The sequence below is a fragment of the Trematomus bernacchii genome, unplaced genomic scaffold (assembly GCF_902827165.1).
Source record: "Trematomus bernacchii unplaced genomic scaffold, fTreBer1.1, whole genome shotgun sequence".
NCBI lineage: Eukaryota > Metazoa > Chordata > Actinopteri > Perciformes > Nototheniidae > Trematomus > Trematomus bernacchii.
In genome coordinates, this window is record NW_022987593.1 from 7976771 (window position 1) to 7999960 (window position 23190).

The 23190-nt window shown below is 40.8% G+C and overlaps 2 protein-coding genes across 4 annotated transcripts in view; one reads left to right on the forward strand and one right to left on the reverse strand.

The window, feature by feature from the left end:
- The window catches only part of lrba (LPS responsive beige-like anchor protein), a 185632-nt gene that overhangs the window by 110786 nt on the left and 51656 nt on the right, over positions 1-23190 (forward strand). For all 3 annotated transcript variants that reach the window (XM_034130210.1, XM_034130213.1, XM_034130211.1), the window contains 3 exons: positions 1638-1774; positions 21199-21316; positions 21506-21608. In XM_034130210.1, the coding sequence (XP_033986101.1) occupies positions 1638-1774; positions 21199-21316; positions 21506-21608 (358 nt within the window). The remainder of the gene's footprint in view (positions 1-1637; positions 1775-21198; positions 21317-21505; positions 21609-23190) is intronic.
- On the reverse strand, positions 3131-4930 carry mab21l2 (mab-21-like 2). Its single transcript, XM_034130219.1, has one exon. The coding sequence runs from the start codon at positions 4568-4570 to the stop codon at positions 3491-3493; it is 1080 nt and encodes a 359-aa protein (XP_033986110.1). The 5' UTR covers positions 4571-4930; the 3' UTR covers positions 3131-3490.

Consider the following 23190-nt stretch of genomic DNA (forward strand, 5'->3'; position numbering starts at 1 on the left):
TTCAAATTGCTTAATATCCAACACATGCAGCTCCACTGTTTAGCTGTACTGAATAATGTGTTAAATATCACTTTTCATATCATAGTAGCCTTTTTTATATACTTGTAGCATTGCAGACTCCTCCTTACTTAGGGAAAACCGTCTTTTAAAGAAAGCCTTAGCCGGCAGTGCCTCTGGAAAACTGTTTTATTATAGCACCACTATGTGTTGATGAAAACACAGTACTCTCGTTTTATGTGTGCCACTGGAGGTGTGCTTCACAAACATATATACACACAGGCCTGAGTAGCACCTCTCTAAAAAATGTTTTATCCTGCAGTAGCTGAGTTTATCCCAGGATAATGCTTACCCTGGAATTGGACATTATCTGATCAAGAAAAAGCTGCATTGCCCAATAAAACCTTCCCATGAGCCTTTTAAACTCATTAAATGACTCGAATACAGCCTTATATTATATTTAATCCAGCTCACGATGATGTCAGTCCATTGTTGCTTTTGATCTGTCTGCTATTTAAAGAATATTAATTAAATATAATATAGTCCGCTAATCGGATTGCACTGTAATCCGCATTTTGTATGTGCAGTGACAGCGCTCACCAGATTTAGCTGCTTTAATGGGGCTCAGAGAGCTATTAAAATAACGCAACTGGAGGACAATAGGATTAAACGTTGAATCCTGTCTAATAAAGTGATGTGTATACTGCGAGAGAGTGGGGATCGTATAGGGAGAGGTTCAGCTTCTCCTCTTAAGCAGCTGTCTGCTTCAGGTGTAATTGAATGTCTTTGACTGAATGGAACAAAAAAATGTTATTTCAACCCACGGATAACATGTCAGTTCTCTCGGGGTTCGCGAGAGACCCGAGGAGTGAATATATATCTGTGTGTGTTTATTCCATCCGGAGTGTGCGGGTGCTCAGGGAAATCAGGCCGGGCTGCGAGCCTCCTCTCTTCGCAGCGCATCTGCAGATACAATGGCTCATATGTGGAGCCGCAGACTCACTGCTCCCCTGAGCCGAGGCGCATTGTCATACTAGCATAAATTAAGATTGATGAGAGATTAAACAGAGATTCACCCAGCAGCCCGCAATCACTGCAATGTGACTGACAATTGACAATTATTTCGCTAACTTTGACAATCTTTATCATGTAATTCATTGTGAGTTTTAGGATACTAAGGCCTGTGATATTTTATTTCGGGAACTGTCGAGTATATTAAACAGTATCCATATTGGGCTTTTGTTGTGATTTTTAACTCATCGAATAATTGCAGAATGCTGTTTGTAAACTACACACGGTGTTTGAAGTACCCTTTAGCCTCGCTATGTAAACATCCTGCAACTCCTATGCAAAATATTTTAATATAAACGTAGTTCTTGCGTGAAACAGTCTCAACTTTTAAAAGAACATGGCTGTTTATTGCTTGTTGTTTCTTCACTTATCATGTTTTCTTAAAAGATTACCCACGTCCAGGATAGAAGGCTCACACGGTTTCTAACTATTATCGTTGTACAGCCAGCAGCTCTGCGATCCCTTATTGAGTTTAAATGTTTACCCTTACTGCGTAAAACAACCGTATGTGCCCACTCGGAGAGGAGGACTCTTTGCGTGTTTCTCTGACCGGCCTGTGTGTCCTGCAGGCCCGGTAAACCTGAGCACCAGTGCCCAGCTGGTGGCTCCGGCTGTGGTGGTGAAAGGCACCCTGTCCATCACCCCCTCCGAGCTCTACTTCGAGGTGGACGAAGACGATCCGAGCTTCAAGGCCATCGATCCAAAGGTAAGAGACCCGAGCTCCATTCACGTCTCATATTGTCAACGTATTGAAGCCATGTCCTATGTGCCGGTAAATGCTTCATGCAGGCTGGTGAATACATGAGTTATAGCTCTATGACTACAAGTGTGTGTGTTTTTTTTTTATAGAGCATTAAAGGTTTTTGTTATGCGTTTCCAACTTTATCTTAACATTTTTAATTGTGAAGAAGAACAACAATGTTATATCCATCGGTTGTTGAAGTTAGAACGTGACTTATTTGAATTAAAATTGTGAACATTTGCATGATTTTTTTTCTCTTACCACTACTTTTGTTATTGTATATAAAACAACGGTGTCTTTTTTCTTGATGTATTGTAAAGTACCCTGAATTCAACAAAACGAAAGCATTTCATATTGTTTCGTAGTGAAACTGTTTTTTGTAATTAATTAACAAATTAACCAAATATCTTTATGGGTTAAACTTAACGCCACATGCTCAGGCCTTCCCATTATTAAACGTCGTGTAGCAATTTTTATTTTTCGTAAAACGATTTAAAAAAGTACAATTGCAAGTTAATATGGTTAGAAAATGTGGACGAGTCAGGACGTCTATGGGTAAATCAGGTCCTTAGTTCCAGCACTGGCCTCATGTTGACTACAGAAGAAGAATGCTGACCCACAGGTGGTTGTGTTTGTTCAGTTTAACAGTGCGTAAAAATTGTCATTTTTTTTTGCAAATATGTGTAGTTTTGTTTTTAGAGTTCTTAATTTTGAAAGCATCTACATTTATTTCAATTTCATATTTATATGAGTATCCATTTATATTAACATGACAATAAAGGAGTCGTATTGCCTATGATACACGGTGTTATCCGAAATATAACGCATAAATCAGATTAAGGCTTTAGTTTTGCTGCAGGCCCCGTGCTGCTGCTGCTGCTGCTGTTTAGAGAAGCTCCCGGGCCTATATATTAACACGAGTCCGTTGATTTACATTCATTCGAAAATCCTTTAGAGCCTGAGACGCTGTGAAAATAACGTATGGCCCGAAGCTGGCTGCACATTCCTTCTTTAAATTTAGCAAAAGCAATTATTTTCCCAGTATTTTTCTGTTTATCTGTGTTGTGTTGCACTGTTGGAGAAGCCTGTGACCTAAGATTTTCATCGGCATAACTACACTGTAGCTATGTTCGTATGACAACAATAAAAAACCTTGAACCTTGAGTGTTAAGCACACGTCAACTATCTTTCGTCAAAATGAATAATTGAATGACTCTCTTCACCAGACAATAGCAAAAATAAAATGCAACAGCTTCGCCTGTCACCTCAGCTGTCAAAACACGTCAAGACACGAGGCCAAGTTGTAATTTAATTTGCAACATTTTTATTAACATTTCTTTTTAAAGTCACATAATGAAAAAATGGAACTTGGCACGCTACATTGTATTCTTTCACTTAACGATTTTGTGCATATATTTAAATAAAAGTTTCTTCACTTTGTGAAAACATTTAAAGAAGACAACTAAAAGTTATTACATTTATCTGAAAATGTACCTTCACTTTGTCTCTGGCAGTGGCCCAATTGCTCCATTTAAAAATGGTTTTGTGGTTTGCTCGCTGCATTATTTTCTTACTGATTTTTTTTGTTCACATTGGTTGGAGAATCAGTTGCAGAATGATCTTTGTCCTTGTCTTAAGTTTTATCCCAAAATGTCTCTCGGCTCTGTGTCGACAATCACTTTATAGTTTGTCCAAACTTTTAGCATTGGTGAGGATTTCCCTCGCTAGTCTCCATGCCTGCTTCGCAGCAGCCTCCAGGGCTGAGTGAGGCTTTCCCTGAAACAAGTCCAAGTTTGGCAAGAAGTAGTGGGGACATCTGCGGCATTGCAGGCAGGATATGAGCTGCAGCAGGATGCCGTTCAGTCGGTCTCCGAGGCAGGACTCGTCCCAGTCGGTCTCTCTCGGGTGTTTCTCGCACTCGTACAGCAGCAGGGTCTTCATGTGGTAGTTTTGTAGCGGCTGTCCCGGCAGCTCCAGGTGACGGTCCCTCAAAGTCTTCAGCACCGACAGACACTTCTTCCTGCAGCCGGCCATCAGCAGCCTGTTCTCGGCCTCGCTGAACTGCAGAACCCAGGCGTCGCTCTCTGCAGAGCTCTGCTTCCCCGTCAAAGAGTAGCACTCTTTGGAGAGGAGATTAAAACCCTCAGCTTTGCATTCTGCTACCCGGTTAGGACCGGGCCATGGGATGTGGGGCATGGGCCACTGAGCTGCACTTCTAGGCCAAATCCCAGTGCACTTGAACGCGGGGGTGATCTGCACCACATACCTCTCCCTGATCCTTAGTCTGACCTCGCTGGTGTCCGCCACCATCTTTACCACGTCGCGGTAGCTGCATTTATCCACGGCCTGCGCCACCAGAGTCTGAAACCTGGAGCGGATCTTTCTGGCGGAGAGGTAGCCCGAGGCGGTGATGAACTCGACCCACAGCGACATGCTCCTTTTACGGCCATCACTCAGCTTCAGCACCGCACAGCCGGGCAAGGAGCCGTCATCCACGAAGTTGAACACCCCCATTTGGTTGAGGTAAAGCACCACCTCAAACTCATTGGGGGAGATGACCTCCATCCCCTCAAAGCGTGCATCTATCTCACTGAGGGAGCTGATAAACCGGGGCTCCTGCACTTCCACCTCCTTCAGGACATCCGACACCACTTTACAAACCTCCCTTATAGTCTTCGCAATGGCCGCTTTGCGAGCTTGGCATCTCTCGTTGTTGTATTTGTTGAGCTGGTAAACCAGCTTTGCCTGCGTCGCTATCATGTTGGGGCACAGGTCCGGGCTGTACACCGGGGAGTCGCAAAAGGTTGAAGGATCCAACGCTTACCGGTAAAGCCAGAGGCAAGCGCTTCCCTGTGCAGCAAAAAGTGTATAATCAAAAGTTATTTGGCTGAAAGCAGCGGATGGACGTCAGTGTGAGGAGGAGGAAACGGATAGGGATGCAACCTATTAGCCTGCTAAATATCAGTCCAACTCATCAGCAGCGTTAGGTAAAGTCATATTCGGGTGGAGGGTCACCATCCGTGTCCTGGGCTGCAGACGCTAAAGGCTAAAAACATCGTCTGTGACTCATCTCCTCTTGCAGTTAGTCTCTCCTCTGTGCTCACTTTTCGTCCACACTCAGCTGTGAGCTGGACTTGTGTAGTTTATGAATGGTTCCTTTAGCAAGAGTGAAAGGGGTCGGGCTTCTGCTCCTGCAATCATGTGCAGAGCTGTCAGTGCCGGCAGCCAATCAGATCAGAGGAGCTCCAGTCCGCCTCGGCAGCATCGAGGCGCGCGGAGCTGTCCTCTGCTCCCATTTCGACACAGGAAAACAAAACCCTTTCGGTTTATACGGGCAGATTCCAGTGTACATTCTCTAAGCCAGCCGTAAACAAAAATTCTGTGTTGGTCTTTACCCGTATTTTCGCTCGGTGCGTTTTGAGGATTAGGAGTGTTGGCACAGTGTGAGTGCAGCCTTTAACTTTAGACCCACTTGTTTTCTGCAGATAAATCTCGGTTTTTTTGTCTCATGTTTTAATTTGATTATGTTTTCCGTGATTTTCCTCATGTTTCAAATGGTCTGTAATTGCAGCGTTTTTTCTCTAATTAACAGCAAGTATTATTTATTCTACATTTTTACGCAGCATGTCTACCACACGAAGTCTGCCTTATTCTTATAAATATAACAGAAGCTTAAGTCAATTGGTAACATAATTTGTAAATTAAAATTGAGAGTGGAATAAATAAACAGTGTTTTAAGTACATGCATCTTCATTTGAGGTCAATTCTAATTTATATTTTTATGGACAAGTCTTTTATCTTTGACGTTCGTGCAACATTGTATATTTTTCTTTAACTGATGAATATATCATGCTGTTTTATATTGTTAAGCATTGATACTTTTGTTAATAAGTTTAAAATGCTATGTGTTTAGTGCACCTGCAGCTATATGCTCAGAAGCCTTCACAGGGGCTGAAACTATAAAAAGAAATTATCAGACAAATTAACGTTAGTGATACCCACCTGCTAAGCTTATTGAACACATCGATTTCTTCAAATTTCATTGAACATTTAGTGTTATTAAGACAGTCGATATTTATTGGATTTAGTCAAATAACTGAAACAAGACGTGTATCCGCTTCCCTCACACGCAGACACACACTTACACACACTCACTCACACACAGACACCAGAGTTAATTTTCCCGTCGGTTTATCGCTGTGAACCTTGTCCGTACTGAATAATTTAAGCAGAGGTCTCTCCGAGGTTGTAATTGAAGTCCCCTTGTCACCCAGACTTAACGTTGGAGGACTAAAGAAGTCATTACATTCTCCCACAGACACTCCGCTGTGGGTTGAGACATATTTACACATGTAAGCATGCTGAAAATATAACAACCCCCGCAGTGTAAAAGCCATGTGAAATGTTAAAAGTCGAAGTATTGTTGCAGTATTTGCAGTCCTTTGACACGTGTCTGATTTTCCAGTTAACGAGGTAGCGGTCATTAACTGAGTCTCGCGCAACATTATGTGGAGCTAATTGGATAATTTCTGCTATTTTTAAGCCTGGCTAGCTGGGCTTTATTTAAAAACGCGTTTTAATTTCAAGTGATCTTTTTGAGTATTGGACCAAACGTGGAACTTATTCACCGACATAGAAATGACAACTTTACTATTTAATGTATTGTGGTTATTTAACATTTTTTTTTTTAGGCCTATACAGTAACAGAGACGATAGTCGTGAATATATTGCAGTGTTGATCACAGACAATAAGGTCTACTATACCTGCATAGCTACATTAGGTAAAATGTCGTTATATTTTCTTTGCTCCTGTTAAGCTGCATATATATTACTTTTGACAAAACTTTGTTTAACGGGCATTACAAGCTTACATTGTTCAAATAAATTGTAAATAAAAATATGCATGAATCGGATGAAACTTTTTAGAGAAATAATTTTACAAATGTAAAAATGTTGATCCAGGAACTCTTCCAGGAACCTATTTAGTGATATGAAGTAGCCAACTATGCAAGGGAATTAAGCCACAAACATTTCAGAAAAGGCAGAGATTAATGAGCTCCCCTCCAGTTACCATATCTTCTGGTCTTTATCATGTAGCCTTTTTGCATGTGCTGAAGGGGCTTTAGGGAGTTTACAGTAACTTATCATAAAATAGGAAGAAGTCATTTTTGGTTCAGGGCTAATTACCAGCTGCATTTTTGAACTGATGTAAATGCATGTTAGAACCCATTAAATTAGTTTGAAAATAAGGTCAAAGGCTGGTCACACAAACTATATATTGCAATATGTAACTTATTTGTATGATGGTTGAAAATAAGTATTAGGGTTTACCCACCCAAAGTTATTTAAATTAATTTCAGTGGAGAGGTTTAGTGTCCCATTCATTCAAGGTGAGATATTTTTGCTTGTGTGTCATTACATTTAGATTTCATGCACAAGCAACTAAATAAACACACAACATATTTGGTTATTCTTTTCAGAGAAAACTAGTATCCAGAAAAACTGTGACAAGAATAGCAACAGTTGACTTATTGTGAAATATAAAGCAAACGTTAATCTGAGATTCCTCCCCTCCCCACATCATACTCAAGTCAAACTATGCTAAAGTTTGAAAATTAGAAACAAGATATAGAACACTGTCTGGCTGTTAGATTTCTGGATGACTGTTTATTATCAATCTCACAGCTCAAGAGAGATTAATGGACACTACTTGGAGAGCAAGTGTCCAAATATAATGATGGACATGCCAGCTGTAGCTTAATGAATTATACAGCAACAGACTTTAATGATGTCATTATGAATCCATGGTGGCCCTCCTATCACATAACTCGTTTCTGTACTCAATACGTTTACAAAGTAGAATGCACAAGATACAGTGAATTGTATTTGATTGAATCTGTCTGATTTGCCAGTTGAAATGGAAAGGTCAGCCATATTTCAGAAAACGGTGATTGTACATTTCCTGTGCCAAACTGCTGTTTCATTTGTAGGTGGAAAACAGAAGTATGATCAACACTGAGACACTCTGGGAGTATTTGGGATAGTTTGGTTTATCTAATCTATTTTTAATCATTTTTCCTCCCTCTTGCATTTTATAGTTATCTAATGACAAAGGCCACGCCAGTCATTATTCTATTCTTTCTATTTCTTTGTGCCCTTTATCTCCTGAAAACGTAGAGAATTATCTGTGGTTCCTAAAGAGTTCCCCCTGGTTTATATTGACTGGAGAAAAGATCAGGCGCCTGTCAGAGAGCTCTTTGATCTGAGTCTGTGTGACGACTCCACAGTGATCCCCTCACAAGCACAAAACAGTGTCCATGCCTGTGCAAATCTCTGCCAGCTGATGAGTAACCTCACCGCCTCTCATCTTTTTTTTTCTCTTCTTCTGTCCTCTCTCTGTGTGTCTTTCCTACAGCCTCAACTTTATTCCTTTTTTCCCTCTCCTCTCCTACCAGATTACACTGAGTACCCCCAGGTGGCTCATTACTCTGTGTACTACAGTTTTCATAACATAGTTTACAATTAGTAAAAATACCTCAAATGCGTAATTCTAATTCAAACATATTTATACCATATGTGGTCTCTTTATGTGAGGATTGTGTTTCATTAATGTCATAAAACGTTTGTAAGAAAATAGAATTTCAGTGATAATTTGGTCAGTATAAGTCATATACTTGTTTAATCTTCACTCTGAATTGCCAGTTTGTACTGTACATACAACAATTACAAAGTAAAACTCTCCAAGTTATTTACAGCAGACATATTAACAATAACTCTGGTCCTTGCAATGCATTTCTAAATATTATGGCTACAATTTATGCCATGATCTTTGAAGAACGCAATAGTAAGAATGGCTTTGTTTTGCAACACATTGTGCAACAGTTTCCTCCCAGTGTCTGTCTGAGTTAGTGTGCTTTGTAATTCCAAGTGTGTGATAAGGGAGGGGGATGTCAAAGCTTGGCATTTTTCGTTAGCGCTCTTTTCTCCCCTTTTCCTTTCTCTGGAAATACGAATGGTGCAGGGAAAGTATAGCACTGCCTAACAACACATGCACATAGACCATCATCGGCACACATGTGGATTGTGTGAGTACATTTTTGATGCCCTTGTTCACACATTTTGTTGCTGTCTCCCAAACCCGCATGGACCCAGCTGCTCCCTCCATAGAGGGCTCAAAGAAAAACATCGCATGCAACTAATTGCCTGGCAGGCCTCTGCATCTGCTCGGCAGATAGCAGAACTGATGAAGTCACAGAGCAGATGTGTGTTTGCCCGTGTGTGTGTGTGTGTGTTTGTGTGTGTTTAGTAGCACCCTCTCTGTGTTAAGACACCAGCCATCAATATTGCATGTGGAGTTATTGTTGCACAGCCACTCCTGGAGACTTTGTGTGAATGAGGAAGTGAAATATGCTCTCCTTCCAGCTGATTGGTCAGAGGAAATACCAGGAAAAACCTGATTGGAGCAACCTTCCCTAAGATCCCCTTTGCCATCTGAGTGTATTTTAAACTAGTCCTGTGTCCTGTTTGCAAACTATTTACTAATTCTTTCTGTGGTTTGAGTATATGTAGTAGGTTCAAAATAACAAACGTGATGTTAAAATGCTGGAATGCACATTAAAGTAATTTGCATTTTTATTGCGGTTTTGATCGACAAGGTTGTCCCACATCACTGGAAATGAAAAATCAGCTTGCAGCAGGTTAAAATAGTTAAACAAACAACAAATTAAATACAGAAATATTTGGGAATATTTGGTTTGCTTTTTATTTAAAAAAAACGCAGATTGTGCTGTGAAAATTAAATATAATTGCCTCAAACCACAGGACAAATATGTATTTGGTAAAATTATATTCTAATGTCTACAGGTAAACAGCACAGTTAGGACACTAAGTGTAGAAATCAGACCACCTCACTTTATATCATATATATTTCTGCCTTGTGTGGCCTCATTGTTTGTTTGCGCATTTTCTGTAATTAACTTCTAAACTTCACCAAAACTAAACACAGATGATGATAGATTTTCTGAACAATGATTAAATCCACACTTTGTTTCCAAAGAGTTTTAACTAAGGGCCAGAGTTGGACATATTTGGGAAAGAATATCAGTCACTTTTACCTAAAGGTCAGTGTCCAACCTTGGACTATGCAATGATGAAACCCCCGTTGAGAAGACTTTGGTAACTCTAATTAGTGGGGTGGTGACGGCTCCTCGGGTTAGCTGGAGTGGCTGAATGGATGGTCACTCAGTCAAAGAAAACCTCCCTGGTGTTATGTAGCGACCAGTCCCATATCGTTAAGCTCTCCCTAAAGTGTCAAACTGCTGGGACTGCACCCCTCCCTCCTCCTCCTGTTCGCTTCGCCAAACTCTCATGGTCACCAGGGACGACCTTCGGCTGCAGCTGCCAATCACAAAGAGCCATGGCAGCAAGAGGTCTCTGAGAGAGGAGCCTATTGATTTTCCAGTTAGAACCTAAGTAGTGTGTGCTATAGGACTAACGGACAGCCCAAGCAGGTATGTCATTATCAATGAGCCCAAGGAAACGGATCCCCTCACTCTCACTCATTCATATTGGCCTCCTTCCCTCCCTCATGCCCTCCCTCCGTCTCTCCTTCATGCTGTTTCACCATCCATTCCCTGCGCACTCCTCGTACGCCCTGACAGAGTGCATCCTGAGATGGTCAATAAATCGCTCAGCCGCACCGCGACAACAACCAGCGGAGTGATGGGTGGGGATGACCTTCTTTCTCTTTCTTTCCCCTCTTTCCTTCACTCCTTTACTGTCTGTCCCTCCCTGTTCTCCAGGTACAGTAATTACAGCTCCATTCCAGAGACATACTCGTTAGCATCAAAGCCGCCATGTGTTCCTCTGTGATACTTCCCTTTTACTAGGATTTTAAACATCCAGGGTCAGTTTAATCTAAAGCATCATTCCCCGCAGCCCACTTTGGCTCATCCAGTCATCAGGAAACCCAATTATTATCATACTGCTCCTCTCTATTTGCCTCACTGCTTATGTCAAGTCACGGTCCAAGCTTCGGTGCTGCTCAACATAAAAACATGTGCAAACAATTCCAAGTGATTTAAGCCAATTAGAGGAGATGAGGCCAAATAAAGGTATAACGCTTCCTGAAGTGAGTTTCTGTTCCCCAGTAGAGCAGTAAAGTGTTGTTACCTTCTTTACTGTCCCTTAATCGTTCTCTCTGTCTCCCTCACACGAAATGCATATGAACCCCACCTCCTCTCTCGGTAGAGTCTCAAACCACATTGATGGGCTCGAGTTGTTTGCGCGAGGTTGTATCAGCGATGATTAACTCATTCTGTAGGGATGAGGTCAGCGGTCCCCTAACCAGATGTGGGGTGTTTAAGAGTGATGGAGGAAGACTTGTTAGTGATGGGCCTCGAAGCTTTGCAGAAACAAGATACCATATCGCCCATATGTACTCGTATCTGTCAGATATCTTCTAGAATTTGGCCCTTGTCCTATTGGGTTCAAGGGAAATCTATGGGCACAAACAAAGATGTTTTCTTTCTGTTGTGTGTGTTTATCCATGCTAGCAACTAGGCTATAGGCAGGGCAATGTTGGTTGGTCTGTTCTCTGCTTTATTACAGAAATATCCCAAAATTGTTTGATCAATTGCCGTCATATCACGTAAAAGTATTTGTGGTCCCCAGAGGACCAGAAAAATTTACATTTCCGATAGTTTGACTTTTGCTCCACAAGAAGGATTTTAGTGACAAATCTAATATAGATAACCATTTGATACAGACATTTATAGTCCCCGTAATGTTTTCTGATGACTTTGTTAAGCCTCTTCCTTTTAAGGCAACCATCAGGTCAAATAAGTTGAACAATAAATCAACCTTTAGCACATGAATTGACAGAAATGTTCTTGATAAAGTGTAATGGACTAAAGTGGGACAATCCATTACTTTTTACGACATTTGTGGTTTTATGTCAAATGTCACTAATGTATGCATCATGACAGCATGTCCACCACTGGATGAATTGTAATAGCTTCTTTACTTTTGATCAAGGTCCTTCATCAGGTCAAATTAGAATATCTTCCATTCTTGGTTATTCAAAACCAATGACATCCCCTTCAGCTGTACTTATGTTTAGTTCCATCGACAAATGTTAGCATGCTAAACTAAATAGGTTAACATGGTAAAAATAGCACCCAGCAACAGCATTGAGCTCAAACACCACTGTGACTAAATTAAGCCTCACAATAGCCCAATAGCAAGCCTTATTTTTTTGCCCTTGGTGAGATGTAAAACGTGAATCCCTGCAGCGAGTGGTAACCAGGTAGGACAGGTAGAGGAAAGACGATTGCCACATTGGAAATCACATAAAGAACCATTAAACACTGTGTCATCTAGCCACCTAATGATGACTAATGTCTCCCTTCCAATAGCTTTCCCCTCACACCCAAACAACCACCCCGTTTCTTTTCACTAACAAACAAGCTTGTCCTCTTTCAATCTCTCTGTCTGTGACCTGACTTTGGACCTTAACAAAACCACAAACCACTGTGGTCAAGACCTGGCTCACACTTAACCAAGCACCTCCAGACAAAGAGCTGCCCACCCCTCTTTGCACCTGAGGCTAGCCCCTCCATCATGCTCCATCTCGGGGCTTGACTGGGCCAGTCAGGGGGCAGGTGCCTCCCCTTCCCTGCTTTGATTGATCCCCTCTCTCCATCATTTATTCTGTTCGTCTGCCTCTGACACGGGTGTCAAAGGCAAACCCGCCAGCCTGATGGATAGGCCTGTTTATGGATGCCAGTCTGCCTGGTAGGCTACTGATATTACAATCAGCACCTGTGTACCTGCTGTTCATACAAGCCTCTGTTATTCAGCTGAGGTCAGAGAGAAACCCGGCTTCAATTGAAAGATCGATGTGATGCCCAGCATATTGTAAATTGGAATTGTAAATGTGGTCTTGTTTTGTCAGAAAGGTCTGTGCTGCATTTCAGATGATAAAACTAGATCCATGTGTTGAATTTTGCCAAATATGTGCGTTGTTGATCTCCCTTTTATCTCTACTTCTAATCTTGAATGCTTCATAAATACAAAGTGACAGGACAAGGACATACAATTCATTATAGCTGTAAATTAAAAAATTAAGAAATAGAGTAATTCTAGCCAGACGTATTTGTTTTTATAAGGTTAGCTGATAGCATTGATGTGTGCTCTGTGTAAAGACATCTCATGTGCCGGAGAGCAAAATGTTACACTGCTGTATTCTGGTGCCTCTTTTGCCATTATGGTTAATGACCCATCCAGTCTGGTTGAAATGCCACATCCATAGGGACATTCTGCAGATTACTTACTCATCCAAGACTCCTTTCTAGCAGACATCAGCACAACAGAGCTTTACTTCTGCTCTGTGGAAGCAAGACTGTAGAATAAGATACAGTATAGATGGAAAACAATTCTTACACACAGATGATCTTAAGTGCTTTAATCAACCAAATGAGGAAATATGTTTTTTTCTTAGGGTGACTTCTCTGAACAATTGAACAGATATCTTTTTAACAGCTTTCTCAACAAAAGGTGATGCGCTTAAAATGTGCTCAACATCAACAATCACAGTCATAAACAATCTTTGTAGCACAATTAAATGCTGTGGTGCATTTACATTTATGTATAATGTCTAAACCTTGTGGCTTACGCTTTAAATATGCACTAATTTATGTTTGTAGCCTAAATGTACCTTGGTTTAAATTCTTGTAATGTAAAAGTTGTCGCTTGTAGGGACCAACCCACATGTTATTATGTAAGTAATACAATCATTTGCAGTTCTCATCAGGTCTGAAAAGCGTTTTAGCTGCTTTTTGCTAACTGTTTGCTTATAGCTTGCGTTCTTATCAGCTTCCTTTCCAGATGCAGCTAGCAAGTATTTTCAGTAAAACATTGTCTTGTAACTGCCCATCACTAAATTGCAGACATTCTAGTAGGAAACTAGCTGGTGAATGAAGTGTGAGATCCAGAGATTTCCCTTAAGAATTCAGAAAAACAAAGCATTTGTTACAAGGAAAGTGAATATTGAACTTACATTTGTTAGGTGGCCAAATTGGAACACCGACCGGATGCTATTGTTGCTCCGTGTTTGCTGAATTAGCAAAAAACCTTTTGCTTACATGTTTTTTTTAATAACTTTATGAGATGATATGATGTCAAAGTTGTTTTTGCAGCTTGTTCTTCCTATAAAACCTGTTATGTCTGCCCTAAGGCACATCAATTCAGTTTTATTTATAGTGCTGAAAATTAGAAGAAAAATGACTCTACACCCACACAGGGTTTAGATAGTATACAGATATCTACCTTAAGCACCTCTAAGGGAACATTGTAGTTCATTTATACTTTCATTACAGCGTGATCTATCTGCCTCCAGAGTATTGCAGATGTTCACTGTATTACAGTTGTAACTTAAAATGCTTGTTGCTGATAGAATTGTAGCTCCAATTGAGTCACCTTCGAATTCTCCAAAGTCTCTGCAGCCGTTCCTTTATACAAGTCCCATTCTCTCCCTCTTCTTTTGCTTTGGACTAGCAACCCCAAATTCCCCAAGAGGGGTGTACTTTTCACCCCACACCCACTTAAGCTGGTGACAATAGGCGGATTAAAAAAGAATTTACTTCAGCGAAGCCTCGCACAAACCCCCAAAAAAAGCCTATCCATCACTAAATGGCAAAATGAGAGATTGAAGGAAAGCGGGGAGAATGCGATAGGAGCCGGTCAGCGATCTTAACCTGTGTGATGTTTGTCATGGCAGATTATAGGGGAGTGGAGGGCCAATAGCATTGAGTCTGAAACACCTCCTGCGCTTCAGTGGTGGCTCTGAGCTGTCTCCTTGATTTTCGGAATATCGGTGAAAAGCATAAACATTCTTTTACTCCTTGTCCTGTCGTGCAAGTGTTTACTGATGAGCCTGACAAACCAAGGAACGTATTGAAGCTCTTTCAGTGAACTCTCAACAGGTGCCCAGCTATACTATTGGTTTTTTTAAGTAGCTGCTAGCACAAAGCTGATCCCGGATTAAATGGCAGTTTTTTCGTTGTATTTCATTCAATCAAATTATATAATCACTGTTTACCATGATATTTCTATATTTCACTTTCCAAATTGAACATTTAAATGATAAAGGTTATAAATGTGCATCGTGATACTAGATATAAAGGATTTTCTCAATTTGTGAAGGTCTGTTGCCTTTTAAGCCCTCTCTTCCCTTCACTTATGTGGCCTTATCCTTCCTTTGTTACCTATCACCTTTGAGCCACCAACTGTGGCCCCAATCTAAGCTGGGATGGGTTAAAAAAGGAAGCACGGATCTTGAATATAAAAAAAAAAAAAACAAGCAGTAGTTTGATATACTTTGGCAACCTTGTCTGCCATCTCTGTGGAGTTTCTCTGTGTAAGATGTTTGAGTTGAAAAGGCTTATATATTGTATTATTTACTGAGATTATCACTGGTCATACTCTTTATTTATGAATTCCATGTTTATGTATATCCCTACCTCTGCCACCATCAGTGTTAAGCATTACTGCTTTAATATCTTATTATGTGTCAGGGCTCTTCTGTTGCTTTCCTTCTTATAGCTTAGGCCTAAAGGCTGAATGTATAATGAGTTAATGCACTGAAGGCTTCACTTCTCTACCAATTAACCCCGAGATCACTGCAGCGTTTCCCTAAATCCACACAAGACCTTTTTTTGTTCCCACTTCAAAAAGGCTAAGCAGCCAAGAAGAGGAAAAGGAGAAAAGGCTAACCTGTTAGCAAACAGTGAAAAGGCCCAAAATGGGATTTAATCCTTATTAGGCTAAATTCAGACTAAGTGGCCCCACAGATCCTTTCAAAGGGGACTCTTCATTCAGGGAGCCCAAACTCTGACTGGGTGACGTTTGGGACTGAATGCTTTGAGCCTTTAGGCTTCATAACCTACACTTGCTGCATGCTGGTTGTGTTTATTTTGCTTTAATTCTCTCACACTCCAGCGCAGCTTCTTAGTTGTGTTTATTTTTTTGAACCTTGTAGTTTGTTTGACTTCCCTCTAGGCAAATAGGCCTTTATGTGTGACCAGTGATTACATCTTGAATCAGTTACATGACGGTAGAACAATTGTGCCTATCAATCATTGGTGGACACAAATAGTCTTGACTTCTTATACTGAAGCCTGTTGACCATGCAATGCATCCAATACTCTATCAGGTTTGTCTGTTGTTTTTTCTAGTGAATAAATTATAGGTATATATTATATTTTGAGTGCGTATTATTGCTATTAAAAAAGATAATTTGAGGTTTTAGATATTTAGCTTATTGGCTTTCTTGCCAAAAGTTAGATCTATAGACGTGAAACCGCTCTTATGTCTGTTCAATTTGAATTTAAACCCAGGAGCCAGTGACCTTAGCATAGCTTAAAGTCTGGAAACGAGGAAATAGCTAGCTCTGTTCAAAGATAGTTATACACCCAACAACACCTCAAAAACATGTCGTATTTTGTTGTTATATCAACAAAAAAACAACGCGTAAAAACAGTTTTTGCTTTTACTTGTTGTGGTTGCAGAATTGTTTCCCTGGAGTTTTGTTGTCGCGGTTACGAGGAAACCCCAATCATTTAAATGAGTGTTATTATTCTTCTCATCTAATACTGAGTGTTTTCTTTAACTCATATTTTGAGTTTTGGTAATCCAAGTGTAGATTCATTTGTCTTTGCCAAGCTTTATTACTTTGATACCTATTTTTTCAATGTTGCCAAGCGTCACTGCTCCCATAGTTGAACAGTCATGGAGCACATGACCAGACAGAGATGGTGTGGATGCCAGTTGGTTAAATAATACCCTTGCTGAAGCACAAAGGCTACACGATAACTGCTGGACTGTGAAAGTAGAGTCATGTGGCTTTACTGTCTAAGAGTCATATGATTTCAGGTTCTTACGGTGAGGGAGACTTGTTTTCCCTCTTGTGTGGCTTATGAGCTCAGCCTCCAAAGAACGAATCACCAACCATACACCTTCTTTAATCGCTTTAAATTTAAATACCCCTGTTCAAGAAATCTTGACAAAGATTATATGTTGATGCATCTTTCTGTTCTTCTTTCCAGTAGGATACTCTAAGTCCTTCCTACGCTTTCTTTCCCCTAGCTATCACTCAATCTCAAAAGCAAAATCTGTCTTAATTGGCTCCAGAGGGCTCTTGGAGGCTTTGTGTCAACGGTGATGAGGGTCCTGATTGGTCCACAGGCACAGGCAGAGAACAGACCCTTGTTAGTGTGTCGGGGGCCCTTTGCTTGCTCGTTAGTCCGATGAACTCATTTACTGATGGGGGGTGACAAGGCCTCGTTTACCGGCGTGGAACAGAGGATGGTGGGTGTTGAGGCAATGGGGGAGGAGGAAAACAAGAATATGGGTTATGTATAGTGAGACGAAAAGGAGTTGTAAATTGTGATGTGTTTGTGGAATGCACTAGAGGAGAGTTTCAAAAAGCCCTTAAATGTCAGCTTGTGTTAGTCTGTGATTTCTTTCTCATTTGCTGCTGCAGTAAAAGTGCCGTCAGCGTCTCGATCCAATGACACTCTGGTTATTGTAGATGGCTTGATTCTTTGGTCAGTCAAGTGAGGAAGAGTCACGATAGGCTTGGCTCTGATGTCACTATATGCAATGGTTTACTTATTGGTATTTGTGACTTTCTTATAAGTAAAATAGGTTTTGTCTTTGCAATCTGCAACCTTAGTCCACTGTGTGCAAGTGAAAGTAATTCCGTTGAGCAGTGTGGACTAAGACAGCTTTTTGAAAATAAAAAGCAATAAGCAACCCTACATGCTGATAAGTCCACAGGTTTATTTTTTTCATGAATTCTATCAAGTTCTCCCAATACAGCTTGTCCTTCGTCTCCATTTTTTGATGTTGATGGATCACCGCTCTTCCTCCCGCTCATTAATTTCATCACCTTATCTCCCACACCACTTCATTTGACCAAAAGGTAATAATAAATCCCTCATCCATTATCCTTTAACTGAGGCAGCCATGCGGAAATACTTAATAACAGGCAACAAATTGAACTTCAATCACCTCATCTTCCTTCAAGGATGCACAGCACATTAAACCCAACCAGCAAATATGCACATACCACTTATCAAACATGTGTAGGTTGAAGCATTTATTTTACAAACACTATTGGTGTTCAAATTGGATTTTTCTAAATTTGATGACACATTAGGATTGACTTTATTATTATTATTTGGCAGTGGCTTCTGTCCTCTACAACTCAAGTGTCTTATCAGCCCAAAAACACACACGAGCGGCATGTTGGCAGCAGCGAAGGTAGTTGAGAGCCTCATCTATCTTGTACCAAGCTGCTGAGAGTTGGTCTGTTGCTCCCCTAACTCTCCCCTAATTCACTGCAGTTTCAATTAAATGTCATCTGTGTCACCCTGTCCCTCCACTTGACTTTACCCATGTTTCTGAGGAGGCATTGGTTGGTAAAAGAGACTGGGTTTGCGAAGGAATGGGTGATGGAGAGGATTCACTGGCAAAGACTGTCTGCCAGATTCAGCAGTGACAGTGTGTGTGTGTGTGTGTGTGTGTGTGTGTGTGTGTGTGTGGTTACACACCACAGCCACAGTCACCCGGCCCCTCTTCTACGTGTCCCTCTTCATTCCGCAGTCTTTTGGGCATCTGACAAAGACAAACGACAGTGCTTCAGAAATGAGCAGCAGCCCGGCGCACACAAACAGGTTGAAAGAGGAGGGAGGGAGAGATGGAGAGGCAGAGAAAGCATTGCAATCAAGACTCATTCCTTTGTTTTCTGTTTGGCTGTGTCCTCTCGCGTGACGCTTTGAAATTGATCTCGGGACACAGCAGACCTGAATCCATGGATAATGTTCCACTTGAAATGAAACATCAATAAAACTGCGCTTTATACTCAAACAATCGTGTTGACGTAAAAGCTTCGGATACTTTTTACGCACCCTTTTATGGAATATTCTATCCTCAATCATATTCTTTTTTAATAATTTTTAACCGATCCGCCCTTTTTTGTTCAGATGATAAAAGGTAAATGTCATTCAAGTGATTGCACACTCTGGTTTTTGGTGTTCTTTAGAAAAATCCTCTTCTGCTTCTGTATCATTCTCATCTCTTTTGAGCCCGACTGATCCAGTTCCACCATTACTATTTATCACAGACGAAAGCTGGTGCAGCCATAACTCCAGCTCGGACAATAACCTCAACACCATTGTAATTTGTCCAGACGTGGTCAGAGTGGCGAGAGCATTACAGCGCGGATAGTTTGTCACCCTTCTTGTCACCCACTCAGCTTTTTCATCTGCAAGGGAAAGGGCGCCGCTGATAGGGACAATGATCTTGGGAACATAGAGTGCTATTTACAGCGTTCCAGGAGATTCATCGGTCCGCTGACAAATATGATATCTGGCTGCCTCCGCTACTGTCATATCTATCTGTGGAATCAGAGACTGCAACTTTATCACCACAGCCCTTGTCATCCTCTTGACATCTATCGCAGGTCTATGAGTGTACGCCTGGGGAGGAAATGAGTCAACCACTCCCTTTTTGGAGGTCAAAGGTTACTCTCCAAACATTCACTCACTCATACACCTGAAAACAGGAATTTCATCTTTGGTTAGATAGAGGCAGAAAATCTGATTTAAAAATAAATAAATGAGATGACTTGCTGCGATTACTGTCGGGTTCTTGACATCATTTGACAGCCATCATCTATGTCAGTAGAGAAAACCAATCAGGTGTCTTGGCCTGTTTGTCAGCGAAATTCAATCATCTTCAACAAGACTGAAAGGGGGGACTATTATAGAGTTGAAAATGCAGTGTTCCAATATTACAATCCTGTGTGGAAAATAACATATTCTATACTATGCATTTTGTCGAAAATCTATAGTTTTTTAAATTGCATATCTTCTTTCAAATATGACTTATCTCGCTGTAACTTTGGAGATTAAAAAGATGCTATCTGTTATGATGATTAACCTGCTATGGAGTCCCTTCATTATAAAACCTTTAGGAAATGTGCCTTTTCTATGTGCAAAGCTAAGCTAACCGACTGCTGGCTGTAACTAAATGTTGGCTGTAAAGAGATTGAGGTGACTTGCTTGTCAAACTTACTTACAATGTGGATACAAATTTTTTTTTTTTTTATAAATGTCTGACATTAACATCTTACGTTTAATTGAACTTCTCACAAAGCAGTTTACTTCACTGAAATACCTGTTCCATCATGTTGGAAAATGGTGTTCTGATTGAAGCACTATCTATGTGATGGGGTTGGCTCCAGGCTCATGGTGACTGGTAAAGTCATTTTGAGTCCCTGTTAAAGAAGATAGGAGGCTGGTGGTTGCTGCCCCAGCCAGCTTCACCCAGCCACTAATCCACATTTAATTGAACTCCAGAGACTTTGAAGTGAGTCTGTGATGCAGCAGATCTTATTCCTCACAGAGACAGCGAGGGAGAGGCTGTCCTCAGCTGGCTGCCAAAGCCTCAGCTGGCCCCTCTGCTGTCCCTGCCTTTAATGAGCTCCTTTACCTCAACACTAGTCCGAGCATGCTAGCTCACATTTGAATATTTTTGATTAATAAAGCAGCTTCTGCACCACGCTGTGACAACCTTTAGTGTCCCTTTTACCTTTCTACCATCTCCCTGTACACCCCCCGTCAGCTGACGCCTTTGAAACTAAAAGCAGAGGTTGAAACAAAGCGTAGTTAACAAAGCAGTGCTAAGTAGGTTAGAAGCAAATCTAAATGCCGGCTTAGTAGGAGTGTGAATCGCAGGGGGAAGGCCAAGCATCTGTGTCTGTCAGACACCGAGGCAGCCATCAGGACACGTCACTCTGACAGCTAACACAATCTCCAAGGGGACATATTAGGTCAGCTCATTGAAGCATTTAAAAAAATATCTAATCGGATGTTTAGCATAAAAAAGGCTATTAACCTAATCTTTGTCCCATCACAGTACAATTATTATATATCAAATCAATATGCTCTTGTTTCCTATTTCTGTTATATAAGATGTCATTTTTTTTTCTCCACCTGTATGCTGCGATATGGATTATCTTTTAGTGAACTAAACATTTCCTTCACTCCTTCCAGCTGAATAGCGCCCATTCTCTTGCTGAAGGGATCGCTTTTTCATTGAGGCTGATCAATATAAGACATTAATCGTGCTGTTCAGGCCGTCGTGCCATCACTGTGTGAAAAATGAACTAAACTAGCCTCCTGTCTGCTCTTCTTCCCTCCCTTACCTCTGGTTTCTTATGTCCCTCTCTGGCCTTAAACGTCCTTTCCATATTCCATTTTCATTATCCCCTTTGAATTCAATCTCCTTCATTTTGTTCTCTCTCTTCCTGTCCCGTCTCTCAGATTTTATCCTATACAGAAGGTCTTCATGGAAAATGGCTGTTCACAGAGATCAGAGCCGTCTTTTCCAGACGCTACCTACTGCAGAATACTTCTCTGGAAATCTTCATGGCCAACAGAAGTAAGAAAGCACCTGATAATTACATTTATGCACCTTTTTATTGTAACCCTGATGGATAAACATACCCATTTCTCAGGGTAATATTGCTGGGGACATACATTAGGATCACTGTGGTGAATTGTATGTAATTTAACGAATAATTTAGATAATCCTTGAAATAATACATAGATATTTCTCTTCTCTCTACAGCGGCAGTCATGTTCAACTTCCCAGATGCGGCCACAGTCAAGAAGGTGGTCCACAGTCTTCCACGTGTTGGGGTGGGCACGAACTTTGGCCTTCCACAGACCAGGTGAGAAGCATTGCTACACACACATACACAATTAATCTCTAAACACATACAGCATCACATCTGTACAAATCAGAATATTACAGTTATTGGAAGACAGTGTAGGTAAGTGTGAAATTAGTTTAGAAAACCTCGAGTTCTTGCTGTAACACACAGAGGTTTGGTCGCTATTTGCCCATCCCTCCCACTCTTTCTTCTCAGCCCCTGTACATAATTGGCTTCACACAAACACAGTCTAGCTAATTTATTTATTTCCATCAGTGTGAAGCAAAGAGTAGCTTGTAAGCCTGCGGGGCACACACACACACACACCCCCCCAACCTCAAATCATGTCTGCTCTGTGTCAGGGCAGTGCTGAAGCCAAGCCCAAATCAGCAGCATTTGTGATCCCAGTACTGGTATCCCAGTGTAGATCAAAATAGATTAGTGCCCAGGAAATCTTTCTATATGATGTCTTATATGGCATATTTTAATTACGTGATGAAACCAGCTATTTTTAAGTTTGATACCATAAAGTGGCAAGTGTAAAGTCAGGTTTAACCCCAGTATATAACAACCTCTGTCCTAACACCTTTCGACATTGATAAAGGAAAAAAACATCATGAAGGGTAAATGTGTTTCCAGTGTTCTTCAAAGTTTGCATATAAGTAAACATAGTAACTGTTGGTTTCTGTAAATTGGACTGAAGAGTAAAATCTGAATCCAAACACAGGGTCAAATATTATTCTGTCCTCACAGGGATTTGTTTCAGTTTTGATACTGCATAGTGCACATTTTTAATCTTCATTAATCTGAGATACTGTATGACAATTGTCTCGTGGGATGTGTGAGTGTTTGGGGAGGTTACGTGTGTGAGACAGGAAGATTTAGGATCTATGGGAAATGTTTTCTCAATATTGAAAAAACAAACACATTTACTCCTCCTAGCAATTGTAACACTGAACACTGAAGGATGTGTAATTAATCTGAGTAAGGAAGTGCATCCAGTAATGAGTCAGGGTGGATGTAGGATGGCGTGTGTTTATAACACACACACAGTGTTAGGGTGAGAGAATTTGTGTGTGTTTGTGTTAGGGTCATTAATCAAGCTAGTTTGCAGGCCAGGGTACACCTTACCTCTCTGACCTTAGAGCAGCTGTACAGGGCCGCTCAGTGCACGCACACCAGCTCACATAGCCAGTACAGCACAAATTATTCAATGTCCAGGGTGCCACGACAATCATTACACAACCACACCTCATTATGCATGTAATATGGTTGGTCATAATTGGATCCAATCCTAATGCTTTTAAAACCTTTTGCCAACTTAAAGCACCTCTTGTCTTCTCTCTTTTGTATTAGTTATGTGATCTAAAAGAAAATATAGGAACCTATTAAAAAAAAAACATATAAGGAATAGTGTGTCTTTTAATACATTCGTATTTAGAAAGTCATATTTTCACCTTTGAGAGGCCTAATGACTGTAATTTCACACCCTGACAGTGATTAATTCCATCATTTTGCTTAGTTTTAATTGGATTGCAGGTCATTTGTTTTTGTCCTACCACATACATCATGCCCTGGGCTCTGTGTGTGCGCACATGCA